At 41.3% G+C, this 13,815-nt stretch overlaps 1 protein-coding gene across 3 annotated transcripts in view; it reads left to right on the top strand.

Moving 5' to 3' along the window:
* The window catches only part of PPP3CA (protein phosphatase 3 catalytic subunit alpha), a 210,613-nt gene that overhangs the window by 85,095 nt on the left and 111,703 nt on the right, over positions 1-13,815 (top strand). For all 3 annotated transcript variants that reach the window (XM_048510194.1, XM_048510195.1, XM_048510196.1), the window contains exon 2: positions 6,703-6,903. In XM_048510194.1, the coding sequence (XP_048366151.1) occupies positions 6,703-6,903 (201 nt within the window). The remainder of the gene's footprint in view (positions 1-6,702; positions 6,904-13,815) is intronic.

The raw sequence follows: 13,815 nt of genomic DNA on the forward strand, positions 1-13,815 counted from the left end.
TTGTTGAGCCACAAGAGAGAAGGAAGAATATGTATGAGCCCTGTGGTGTTCCAGCTTCATTCCTGTAACCATCAGTTATGTTTGGGAAGTATACCATTATCTTGTATTTAAATATGGCTGTATTCTACTGGCAATTTCATTTCAACTTCAGGTCAGTCCTGAATTGCCTGCTTTTGGTAGTTTTCTAGAGTGGTACGTTGTTTTGGTAGGCTTCTCTACTATAAGTGGGCCATAGCTGTGCGGTTTCTTGGCAACCGAGGGCTGTAATGACTCACTGCCACGCACTGTATGTCACCTGTAACAAGCAAGTCAGCAAAGAAAGCCTATAATAGCTGTTACTTCACAGCAGTTCTCTGCAAATGTGCCTTCATCTTTCTCTTGTTATATTTAAGCAAGTGAACTATTCAAGCAGATGACATTTTTAAGAAAGTGTACACTGGTTTGCATTTTGTGTGCTACTTAATATTCATAATACGTGCATAGTGCAGTGAATCTTTTAAAGAAATACCCAGAGATATAATATACTGGTCTTTAACTCAAGGATGATTGGGAGGGCCCACTTTTTCATTTTTAAAAACTGTGATTCGTTCAGAAGTTTTATGTTGGCATTGTAAAGTTGTTTTGGAAGTTTGGTGGTAGAAAGTGTATGTTTTCACCTTGTTATACCATCAAGGGAAATAGGTGGCAAAGGGAAAGGAGCTGCACAGTTCAGGTAATCTCCAATAGTTTATTTTTCTTCTGAGCCTTCCAGGAGATGCCATGTGCAAGTTTGAAGTAGAGTGACATAATTTCCCAGTTTTTGTTTATGATGTGCAATGCTTAAAGGGCAAAATGAGCAACCTTAGTTTGCGGCTTTTTTTAAAATCTTGGAGCCAGCCACTGTGTATGCATTAAAATTGTTATTTAATTGTTTATTTATTTAAAATGTTTATATGCCTGCCTTTTATCCTGATCATAGCCCTGCCCAAAGACATTTAAGTATATTTTTAAAGTTTTTATTGCATATCAAAATATTTTCCTGGGTCCCAAGAATTTGATGCCCAGTTTAAGAGTAATTAGGTGATCAAGTAATTTTATACCAAGTGATGTAGGGTGTGCATACTATTGGAATCCTCTGTTGGTGATGGCATGGATTCCATAGATTAACTGACTCCGACTTCATTTTTGAATGCATTTGGTCTTGTTTATCTTAAAGCCTATGTAGAGAAATATACACACACCTTGTATATGTACCGAGTACACCAGCAACTTGGCACTTGGTGGCTTTGGGTTTTTTGCCTAATTAATCATTAATCAACTGCAGCTGGAAAAATATTTTAATTGGCTGATGTCAGATGGATGTTGGCTGCTTGCTTAGACCAACAGAAGAGACAACTGCCCTATACGGTCAAAAGCTGAAAAGTGAACAGATATGTTTTTTCTGCCCAGCACTTCAGTGGTGCACATCCTAAAGCCCTATTTGGGTACTTTGCTGTTTAAGCATGCTATTAAAATGTCTGTGGTGTAGTTAGAGATGTAAAGTTTTAGAAATTTTGTTGCTATGGGGAGATATTTTTTTTGGAGAGAATTTTTCTGAGGAGAATTGAAATGTGTGCAATAATAACTTTCCTTTCAAACTACCGGTACTTGTTTTTCTCTTTCAAAATAAAATGTGTAATTTCTTAGCTCATAAAATTGCATTAACTGATGTATTTACGGAATTTAAAAAGTATTATCTTCTTTTCTATGAGCCAAATTGCAAATACGTCCAAAACTAAAGCAAGAGAAAATTGCAGAATGGTTTACTCTGTGCTGCTTTAGCACATTTCATTCAGTCCAAAAGGAGGAAGAAGTCATAGGGTTTTTTTCCTCAGTGCTCCTTAAAACTTCCCAATATTCACTGGAAAACTGAAAAAATGTACTGGGGGTGGGGCTCTTTTTCTCCTGAATTTTTCAGACACCTCTTTCCCCAGGACATTCACATCTTTAGGAACCGTTCCTTGAACCAGAGACTAATAATTCCATTTAAGAGCCAGGCAATAGCCTTTCCTCCTGCTCATAATTTTATTCATGATGGTTAAAGGTTTGTGAAGTGGTTCTTTCTGAAGATAGTAAATATGGAAGAGGTGCATGTTTAATTGGCACTTGTAGAATGCAGATGTGTTAGTTATTGTAATGTAAGCTTCTAAAATAGAACGGGAATAAAATGGGTCAGAACCAATTGTAAATTTGGTGGTGGGGGGTGGTGGTCTGATCTAGGGCTGCCACCCATAGAACACCCCCCCCCCCCAAAAGAATGGTTTGTGATACCATAATAAACTCATTAGGTGTGTGTGTTAGATCATTTACAACGATGGTGTATTCTTTCACACTGCTATTAGGCATCCATAACAAAAAGAAATTAGTAGGGAAGGGCAGCAGCTCAGTGGTCAACCATCTGCTTAACATTTGGAAAGTTCCAGGTTCAATCTTTGGCATCTCTGGTTGAAGAAAAAAATCAGGTAGTAGATGATGAGAAAGACCTCAGCTTGAGGCTGTGGAGAACCATTGCCACAGTCACAGTAGACAGTACTGACCTTGATGGACCGGTGGTACGATTCTGGCCCCTTCCACACATGCAGAATGATGCATTTTCAATCCATTTTCAATGCACTTTGCAGCTGGATTTTACTGTGTGGAATAGCAAAATCGACTTGCAAACAATTGTGAAAGTGTATTGAAAGTGCATTATTCTGCAATATGCAGAAGAGGCCTCTGTATAACACTGCTGTGTGTGTGTGTGTGTGTGTGTGTGTGTGTGTGTGTGTGTGTGTGTGTGTGTGTGTGTGTGTGTGTGTGTTCAATAGGCTATATCTCAATTAGATCTGCAGATCAAACAGGGACAATAAGAACACATTGCTCCTATGAAATTAATAACCCAGCAAATGGGCAAGCACTGTACATACTTTGTTAAAAATTTTATATGCCACATTTCCTTTATGGCTCAATGCATCTTAAAATTCCAATGTAAAACCACACGCAATAGGCTAAATTCCTATTAACCCTTTTCCTTCCAAAAATGCCCGCAACTTAGCCCTGGCAAATAAAACAGTCTTACAGCTTCTGAGCATGGTACCTTTCGTTCCACTTTGTGGACATCATTCCACGAGGTGGGAACCAGTGCTGAAACAGACTGGGATCCAAGCAGGCAGCCTTGAGCAGGGGAATCACTAGACGATGGCAATCAGAGAATCGTAATTAGCATACAAGGGCATACGAGGTGGGAGGGGGACAGTATTTCAGATATATGGCTCCTAAACTATGAAGGGATTTAAAGGGTCTTGAAATACTAGCCTTGAGGTTATGTTTTCACTGAATAGTGTTCACTGAATAGTTTTCACTGAATAGTATTGGAAGGAAAACAATCATATCATTTTGATCATTGAAATAGTTGTCATTGTTGCTGTGGTTGCCCCGTGTGTACCATGCATGCGTAAGTTCTGCCCCCCCCCCCTCGCCAATCAAAATAGGCAGGCAAGCCCTTTTTAAAGAGATTGAGGATTTTATTTATTTATTTATTTATTTGACTTGATAAACCGCCCAACCCCCGGAGGTCTCTGGGCGGTGTACAATAAACATAGAAAGCATTTACAATGTAAAACCATAAAATAATATACCAATAAAATCACTAAAATACATTATAGCAGCAGTTCATATATCAATCCAAATACTGATGGCGCTCTGACCAAAGGCCAGGAGGGTCAGCATTGCCCAAAAATAGATGGAATCAGTAACCAAGCAATGCTGGAGATGGCAAGCTATTGCGGGGGCTTCAGAGGGGGGCAGGCATACTGCGGCTGGCATTCCCAAAGGCCCGGTGGAATAACTTGATCTTGCAGGCTCTGCGGAACTCACCAAGGTCCCACAGGGCCCGGACAGCAGATGGTAGAGCATTCCACCAGGACAGAGCCAGGGCGGTAAAGGCCCTGGCCCGGGTAGAGGCCAGTCGCATCGATGAGGGGCAGGGGACTACCAGCAAATTGGCCTCCGCTGAGCGTAGAGGCCTATTCGGGACATATTCGGGATAAAGGTCAGTTGCATATAATTTGGTTCAGATGTCAAAATTCTGCTGTTAACAGAATAAAATCCTTACAGTTTTAGTCCTAGCTTAAAAAAAAACCCAAAACACAGTCAAATGAATTTTTGCCCTCCCATTCTTTAAGTTGGTGTTGATCCAGAAATTGTGGGATGGGTCATCCTTTTCTCTTCCTTGCTGCCCTTTCATTGGCTGACTATTCATGCTGGTTTACACCTTTATCTGTCCTGTCTTTGATGATGTTTTGCATGTGTTAAGTTGTTGAGGAGCAGCACCATGTCCAGCACTGGGGCACCAAGAACTAAATAAATGTCTGAGGACAATGGCTGTGGAGAACAGCTTCAGACTTTGGTTCATCTGATGTGCCAGAGGCTATCAGCTGAGGAACAAAGTTCTAGGCTGCCACCAAATTTGGCATTTGAGGTTGTGGTTGCAGTTAATGGCTTGAATTGCCAAGCTTACTTGTAAATCTGTCCTGGCCCATAGATTGTATATGCCATATACCAATCTGGATATAGAAAAATACTGTACTTGAGTGTAGTGTAAGATATAAAAGCTAGGCTGTTTCATGAAATGTCAGGAAGCTAAAGGGGAAAACAATAGTGCCTGAGGTGTGTGCCAAGAATGGTGTTGTGTTCCCCTCTGCTGGCACCGCAGTGGCTGTTTAATTAAGAACCTTATTCCCATAGCTATGCTGAGAGGATTGGTGATGCAAGCGCACACAGCACTAAACAAAAACATTAACCATTTCTGCAGTTTGTTTCTGTTTTGTAGTGTAGCCTTTGTTAATGCTTTACTGTGGGTGCAGAAAAACATGAAAGGAGCCAGACATCTTAGCACTCAGACCCCAACTTGCAGACCAAGGCAAGAGATGGACATGGGCATGCTTCATCCTGTCATGACTGCAGCAAGATGTGTCACTATGTGCACCCAAGGGAATCTGTGAATGGTAGCCATATATCTATGCGCTTGATACAAATTGACTCTGGGGAAAGCCAAACTTAATGGGGAGACCTTTATTTTCCTACCTCTCATTGCTAGTGGTGGAGCTGGAGTTGCTTGCCTGGACTGAGTAACATATTTTATAACCTCATGTATCAGTAACATGAATATATTACAATGTGAGTTCTTGGACAACATATATGCAGGCTTGTAAAAGTGCATTTTTATTTTGAAGCCTAGGTATTGATTCCCCCCATATTTGATTTGAATTGTTAAAGCGTTGCTCAGCTTCTCATCTGTTGCCTTGAAAACCCCATGACGTGGAACTTCATGGGGTTGCTGTGAGTTAATTGTGCCTCAACTGCACAGTTCACTTTTAGCTCAGGTCTCACTTCTAAAAAATGGGTATTGGTTGTACTAGTGAAAGCCCCTGCACAGCCCTTGAAAAGGTTTCTTCTTTCTTTCCCTTCATATGTAATCTAATATCTGGTCTCCTGTTTCTGCCAAGTTGCACATCCAAGCCCTTTGCAACTTGTTCCACCCATTCCTTTAGGTTGCTTTGTTCACTTTTGGCAGTAGACTTACCCCCAGTAGAAGTACAGCAAGAGAGCCTGCATATGTCAGCTTTTCAGAATACATATTTTGAAGGAGCCTGTTTTCTTCAGCACGTTAGCCACCATTCCTGAGGTTGGGGGGTGGAACGGAACAGGAATATTCTGAAATGGCCCTTCAAGATGCCAAAAGCTCAAGTGGTAAATCTAGGAGCGGTGGCATACATGCTAGGAGATGTACTGTGCTACATGAGGCCTGGCTTGTACATGTTGTACATACACCAATTCTGAATTCTCCCCAAAGCTTTTCATTCATGTTTTCTATAATCTGACCCACCCACAGCAGCAGCTGGGATCAGTATAATTACCTTGAAGCTGGCAAGGCAGCCGGCCTCTAATGCCACTCCAATTTAGCTGGTTGGGAAAGGGGGTTAAGCTGGGATAATGCTGCATCTTGATCCTCGAAACCGAGAGCATCACCTCTCTTGTTTTCAGCTGGGAGCACGAAAGTGAAAGCAGCACTATCTCATACGATAAAGCCCGTCTCCGCTACGTGACAGCGGAAGGCTTTTCACTAAACCCTCAATATAGAAATGTTTTAATGTTTCAGTCAGGCCACAAAACATCAGGTTCAATTTGTATTATTTACACAGAAGGTTTCTAAAGCGTATACAGTGTGTGTGCTCAGTGCTTATTTCTGATTTTCTACTGTCGCTATTACTGGAAGTACCCAAGCTGTTGTGGGATCCATGGTTGTGTTGTGAGGAGTTACTGAAAAATATGCTGGTAAGCCCAAGCATTGCCAGAGCAACAAAGGAACTCCAGAGTCCTCAAGTTGCTTATGCTTGCCATGAATAGTTTTTCAAGTATGGCTCTTTTCACAAACTGCTCCCTCTGTTCTTCATGACCCATTGTGAACACTTTTAGAATAACCTTTTTTTTTTCCACAATAAGGGTAACAGTGCTCGAGATGAAACAAATGAAAGCATTTATGAAGGTTGCTCACTGTACCAAGAAAGATTCTTGTTACCTGATAGTTTTGAGAGATTTAAGACAAGAACACAACTGATGACCACCAGTAGAGCTAAGACTTCTTTTTATTGGAACGAATGGATTTGCTTAGTGTATTGAACCAATCTGTCCTTATCTTTGCAGCTGTCCCATTTCCTCCAAGCCATCGGCTCACAGCGAAGGAAGTGTTTGACAATGATGGAAAACCCCGAGTGGATATCCTAAAGGCACACCTTATGAAGGAAGGAAGGCTGGAAGAGAGCGTTGCTTTGAGAATAATAACAGAGGGTGCTTCAATTCTCCGTCAGGAAAAAAATTTGCTGGATATAGATGCCCCAGTCACAGGTAGGTACAAACACACACATTTTATATCAGAATGGATAAGTACAGGAATGTTAATAAGTGTATGCTGAAGGAATGCATATCTTAGAGCCTGTTTACTTTGTGCCTTTGCTGTTGTGTTTCTGCTATCACTCTCAAACCAACTTTGAGTGACTTGGAGATACATCTATTGTTCAGGGCAGGAAAGACAAAAAAACCCTCAAAGATATTTATATAGTAGATTAGTACTCAACACATTCTTAGGCAGCCTTTAGATAGCTTTCATGTAAGATTGCTTAACAGTTCCTTCTGGGGAAAAAACCTGGTTCAGTTGTCACAAAGAACATCTTGACTTGAAATGTATTGGCTCTAAGAAACCAATTCCTGTGACTAATTTCTTCATTTTTGCACTAGTATTTTCTCTCTCTTCCTCATGTTTTCCAAGACATGTGTGCTGGGACCCAACTACACAGATGTGTTCGCATATATTTATTTATACCGCACTTTTCTTCCAGTTGGGGCTCAAAGTGGCCCTCCAGTTGCTCATGTTACCAGACTTGCTATTGGGAAAAACAGATGCTTGTGGTATCCAGAGTTGCTTTCTATCAGTGTCGTGACTGCCAACCCTCCCTTTTCTTAGACCCAGCCAACCTGACCACGCTAATATTTTTGAAACTCATTGTTAGACTACTGCAACATCCCTATCTGGATCTGCCCTTAAAGACAACCCTGAAACTACATTTAGGTCAGAGTGTTGTCAGGATTAGCAAAACACACCTTACCTATTTTTAAAATGCATACACTGACTGCAGTTTTGTTTTGGAGTTCAGTTCAGGCCTTCTTGAGTCACAAGGAAAAGATGGGGTGTAAATGCTTAAATTAAAAAATACTTACTGGGGCTGCAGTGATACTGGGGTTTCAAGCACCAGGTGAGGCTGCATTTTATTTGACTGGTGCACTGAGTTTGAGTGAGTGGTTCGTGAAATATGAAGACTTGATATAGGTCAGGGGTGTGGTCTGCATGTTAGTCCTTGTGAAATTGTGGGAAGACTGGAACTAGATCTACCGCCTTTCCTTTGTGTTGGCGGTTAACGGGATTGTCTGGACAAAAAGTAACCCCCAAACCCAAAGTGCATCTATCTTTTGAAAATGAAGAGGTTCTATAGCTTCCACTGTGCTTTACAGAGTAGCACGAACTCCCAATCCCTCTCCAATGCTTTTCTTGACAGAAGCTGTGTGTATTCCACATACGTGTCAAATAGTTGAGTTTTATGGGAAGGAAAAAATAATAAATGCCACACTGCAAAATAACCAATGAAACCTTTAACATTGAAAAAAAAATGGTAAAGGGAAGAGCAGAAACAAAATGTTGTTAGGGGAGTTAATGAAATATGCTTGGTAAAGTTTTTTACCCTAGGCTCAAAAATATTCCCACCCACTCATCAATTTGTGCAAAATATGTTGAGCCTTGATCTCACTGTCTTAATTGTCTCTCACATTTGATAACAGTCCATGAACAAGGTTGCATTTGTGTGATCTGTCTTAGAGCTAGTATGGTGTAGTGATTAAGAGCAGGTAGAATCTAATCTGAATACCCAGGTTTGATTCCCCACTCCTTCGCATGAGCAGTGGACTCCAATCTAGTGAACCAAGGCTATTTCCCCACCTTAGCAATCAGTGTGTTTTCTAACTCATGTATTAAGGTGGTCTGGAAGTTAAGTCTGTAGCCATTTCTGCCCTCTTCCACACGGGCAGAGAGACCAGCGCCTCATTCCTCGAAATCTAAGGGGATTCCTTTTTCACACTGGCCATGTGGGCATGAAAGAAGTTAATCCTCTGTCCTTACAGGGAACTTGCAACCCTCTTCCCCAAAATTAGTAACCAACTAGTACTGAACAAGGCAGGAATATTTTTAGGTATCCAAATGAGGCCCTGGTCCACTGACAGAAAAGCTCTGCTTCTAGCCTGAGGACTATGTCATCAATATCATTTTAACTACTTCATTTTATGTATTATACCTTGACTCAATTTAAATAGTCTTTTGGGGATATGTTTTATTGATTTTGGTTGTATTAATAATATTTCTATTATTTGTTTTTATTGTGTGCTGGATTCCTTTTTTAGCTGTAAGCCATGTCAGTCCAGAGAGAAAGCAAGAAATTGTATAAGTAAACAAACAGGCTCAGAAGATAGAAGTGTCAGTATTATTCATGTCACATAAAGCCACATTTCTCAAACTGATGTCCCCAAGTTCTTTGCAGGAGTAGGGAGTGGATCACAGCCGTAGTGAGGGCGAACTGCACCCGGGGCACGTGTGCCCTGCGCACCCCACCCCAGAATGCCCCTGCCACACCCCTGCACCCGCGCTCCCTCCAGGTGCTACGCCACTTGAGTAGATCCATCTCAGACCCATCCAGATAAGATGAAAATAGATACCTGACAGTTTTCTATAGATGGAGAACACTGATGCAGAGAGTCTTAGGCGACCCCTGTGAAAGGGTCATTCGACCCCCAGGTTGAGAACCACTGGTGTAGGGCCTGACGGTCTTCTGAAATTATATCTGATTTCCAGACTACAGAGATCAGTTCTTCTGGAGAAAATGGCTGCTTGGAGGTGGGCTTTATGGCATTATACGCTGCTCACATTCCTCCCCTTCCCAAACTTCCCCTTCCCAAGCTCCACTCCCACATCTCCAGTAATTTCCTAACCCAGTCATGGCAGCGTTACTCTATACAGTGTTCGAAGTTTGCCACACACTTGGAAAGGGGACTGTGTGTTGAGAAAGGAAAGGAAGAGCTTGTGGTCCATGCAAAAGTGAATACTTCTGCCTAATGTATCTACTGATGTTTCTATCAGCAGAGTTTAAAGCGGAGTCACTCTGGTAAGATGAGAAGATTTAGTAGTCTTCTTGCACTCACTGCAACCTCCTGGCACACTTGGAAAAGAATACTCTCCACCCAAGATGTTATTTCCATAGGAAGGCTTTTACTTTAGCAGTTGCAAGGTTGCACAAGTCTATTCTATACAAGACTATAAAACTATACAGAACTCTTCAGCAATAACAAAGTTCAGCACACACAGAACTCAACTCAATCTCTATCTCATCTGAACTTAGCATAGCATATACAATACATACATCAGGGATACTTTTCCCTGCCCATGCATCAGCCTCTCATTGGTCTAGAGTTACAGTTGCGCATATATATATATGCGCAAGTAGAACATGCTCCAGAATTCTCCATAGCAGTCAAGAATTTTATGGCAGACTCTCAGCTGCTCCTTGGAGGACAAGTTCCTTAGAGCAAGAGTTCCCTGAAGGTCCAAAAGTCTGGAAAAGTCTATTACAAAACTGTATTTTTAGGAGTATTATCTGCCACGGATGATTTGAAGCTATCTGTCTTGTTCATGCCAAGAAAAAAAAACAAGGTATAACCTGTTATTTGTTTTAAAGGTTTAATCCTTTTCACCCTAAAAGAAGCTTCAAAAATCATCAAAGATACAAATTTGTTTGGTGAACCTGGATAAAAACAACATCCCAACCTGACATTCAGTAGCCAGATAATGTCAGTTTCTGCAGGCTGTGGTGAGAAAGGCTGAATAAAAGAGTTTTAATTCTTTCATTATTCTTTCATGGCTATTGGGAGATGAAGCTTGAAAGTCTTCAGCATGGCACCTCTGATAATTGCTCAGGTTCTTTTTATCCAGACATAGTAACATAGCCAACTGACATCTCTTTTCAGTTTGTATAAGAGTAGTCTATGGTTACAGTAGATAAAACATCAATATCTCGCCTTGTTACATAAATGCTCAAGGTGGCATTTAAATATGTTACACTTAAAACATAAACAATTGATCTCTAATGATTCAAATCATCCAGCAGAAAAAGTGGAGCAGCACAAATCCTAATAATCATAATAGAAATAAAAGTGGAAAATTCAATTGAAACAATATCAAAAAACTAAGATCAGATGCCAGTAACCTGAAAAATATGAAGGAACAAAGATTAAAGAATGGCAAGATCATTATAGAACTAGTTATAAGGTGCTGACTGGACACTAGTTGAAGCAGCGTTAGAGATCAGCAAACAAAAATTAAGAGCCACAGCAAGAAAAATTGAAAGATATGAAGCAAGAATCATCCGGTACAAATAGAATCAGCAATTTTGATCCGACCAAAGGCATTTCTACCAAAGCCTCAACAGAAATAACAATGTTGACAGTAAAAAACCAGAGAAAAATGCAACACTTCAGTTTTGGAAAGATCTGTGGGAAAACCGGAAGGATTACAACAAGAAGACACAGTGGATAAAAGATTTTAAGAAAGGTGTAGGCAAACAACAAATTCAAGAACTGGAAATAACAACTGGTATGATAAAAAATCAAGTCAAGAAAGTGAAATGGATGTCACCTGGACATGATCAACTGCATGCTTCTGGCTGAAATACCTGACCAGTTTACACCTGATAATGGCCAAGCAAAGTGAAACCATGCAAAATGATGAAATTGATGACTGGCTAACAACTGGGAACACATACTTGATTCAGAAATTGCTAAATACAGGAGTAGAGAAGGAATGTCTCTGACCATACACGAAGGAGTTATCTTGACAGTATCTTGCTGCTGAAGAATCAACCAGCTTCTACACAGCTGAGACTTCAGAGCGCCCGGTGTAGCTTCCACAAAGCCATGAATTCCAGAACGTTTTCATTCAGAAAAGAAGCACCGTGCCTGAAAGAAAGGGAGGGAGGGTGAAACTTACGTTGCAGGGACCTCTTGGTTCATTTTTTCCTGGCTGGGCTTCTGCTCACTGCAGTGAGGAAAGAATCTGGCAGCTCTTTCCCTTCTGCCACAGCAACTGCCTTTCCCCATCCCTACCCTCTTTACCCCTTCCAAAGGAGGCAGTAGCTGCAGGGCAGCCTGGAAGGTCAACCAGGATAAGGTTTGGTATGGAGGGCCCAAAGGAGGTCTGGCCAAAACAGAAGGCAAAGCGTGCAGCTGGGGAAAGGATGGTAGGTATCAACAATGATGAGCTGAGGAGGCTGAAGTTGGTTTCCACTTTGTGTAATTATCCTCAGTTTTTCCAGATGAATTCACAAATGAGGAACTAGGAAATGCAAACAAAGCATGGGGACCAATTTTAAGCTCCTATCAAGCTGTAGCCTAACACTGAGCTCCACAGAGGACGCGGTGCAACATCCACAAAGCTTCCCTCTAAACCTGAGAAACCTCCCTCCAATTTAAGTTTCTTTTCCTCCAGTGGAAAGCCATTCAGTCGTTTCTACAGACCCTTCTCCAGCACAATCTATTTTGCTCTAGGTGTGTGTGTCAAGGGCAGTCAAAACCAGTTGCTTCTAATTTTGGTGACCCCAGGAATTAATAATCTCCAAAACGTCCTATTGTTAACAGCCTTGCTCAGCTCTTGCAAACGGAGGGTTGTGGCTTCCTTGACTGAGTTAATCCATTTCCTATCGGGGCTTCCTCTTTTCTTGCTGCTTTCAGTTATTCTTAGAATTAATGTTAGTTTGCAAGACCTGTTAACAATATGATGCTTTGGAGGACACTGATTCCTAAAGTCACCTTGATCTGAAAGAGACTTAATGGCACTTAACACACTGCTTTATTGTCTTTTCCAGGGACTCTTGATCTAGCTACACTTCAGGGAAAAACTGGCTAGCCTGAGGCAAATCAAAATAGCTTTGTTATACTTCAAAGATTAATGCAGGGATCCGGAAAGAGGACGAGGAAGGAGTTGGTGACATGGGACCAAGGTGGGAGGAAATGCTGGATGGTCTGGCCCCCTTGGTTGACACCGTTAACTCATCAAAAGTTTTCTAGAGCCCTTTGTATTTGTTCGTATAATTGGCTTTACTGCTCGTAGTAGTAATAAAACAGCAATGGAACAATTTCCAACAGCATTCAAGAAAAATACTAGAGAAAACCAACTGAATTGTGCAATCTGGCACAAGGGACTCTTTTGCCAGTGGAAAGCAGCAGTCTTTATGGATTCATCTTGGGGCATCTAGTTCAGTAGTTTTGCTTGACAGATGGCAGTAGTACCTAGTGAGCATCTTTGAGGACAGTGTTCCATAAGAGGCCTCAGCTGAGACTGCCTCCATTCTCTACCTTTCTAATATTTGGAGTTGGATGACAATCTGTGCAGATAATAAATTATTTAAGATGTACACTGTTACTTGGGGGAGTGGATTGCTGGTCCCTGCATTTTATCCTGGTATATACTGGTTGGCACTACGTTCAGGCCTTGCTCTTTTGCCATTGACATTGGCCAAAGCATTCTATCTTCTGCAATGTACAACCAGCTCAACCTTTGTATAATATCGCCCATCTTCTAGTTACTCTAGAGAAATTAGGAATGGTATAGCTGAGAGTCTTCTTCTATAGCATATCTGCAGTCAGGCACACTCTCAACAAGCATTGTGCATTTTTTCCCTCTTGCTGCTGCTCCTCCAAGGATCTCAGGTTTGGAGTATGAGGTTCTCTCCCTCTTCATGTTATCCTGTCAACAAGATTGAGAGTGACTAGGCAAAGAAAAGCCACATGGTTGAGGAGGAATTTGAACCTGGATCTCCCCAGCACTCTAATTCCTATGCCAGATCTTTGTTGTATTGCCATATTGGGTGGGAGGGGAGAGATATATGTTACTCTAGATTATTGGATTCATATACTTGTCAAGAAGGTGAGGCTGACAAAAAGCTAACAGTCCTGAGGTGGCAGTATAAATAAATTGCATGGTACCGTTTTGGGAGCATGCAATTTTGAAACTGATTATATTGTGCTGGTTATGTCCAGGCTATGTGCATGGTAGTATTGAGAATATGTGATGCACATACTGGGAAACAAGTTCTGTTGCAATTGTTAAGACTTGTCTTCAAGTAAGCTACTTGTGTAACTTGGGGTAGTCACTTTTAGGAGGCTAAG

This window comes from Sphaerodactylus townsendi, linkage group LG10 (genome assembly GCF_021028975.2).
Source record: "Sphaerodactylus townsendi isolate TG3544 linkage group LG10, MPM_Stown_v2.3, whole genome shotgun sequence".
Classification (NCBI taxonomy): Eukaryota; Metazoa; Chordata; class Lepidosauria; order Squamata; family Sphaerodactylidae; genus Sphaerodactylus; species Sphaerodactylus townsendi.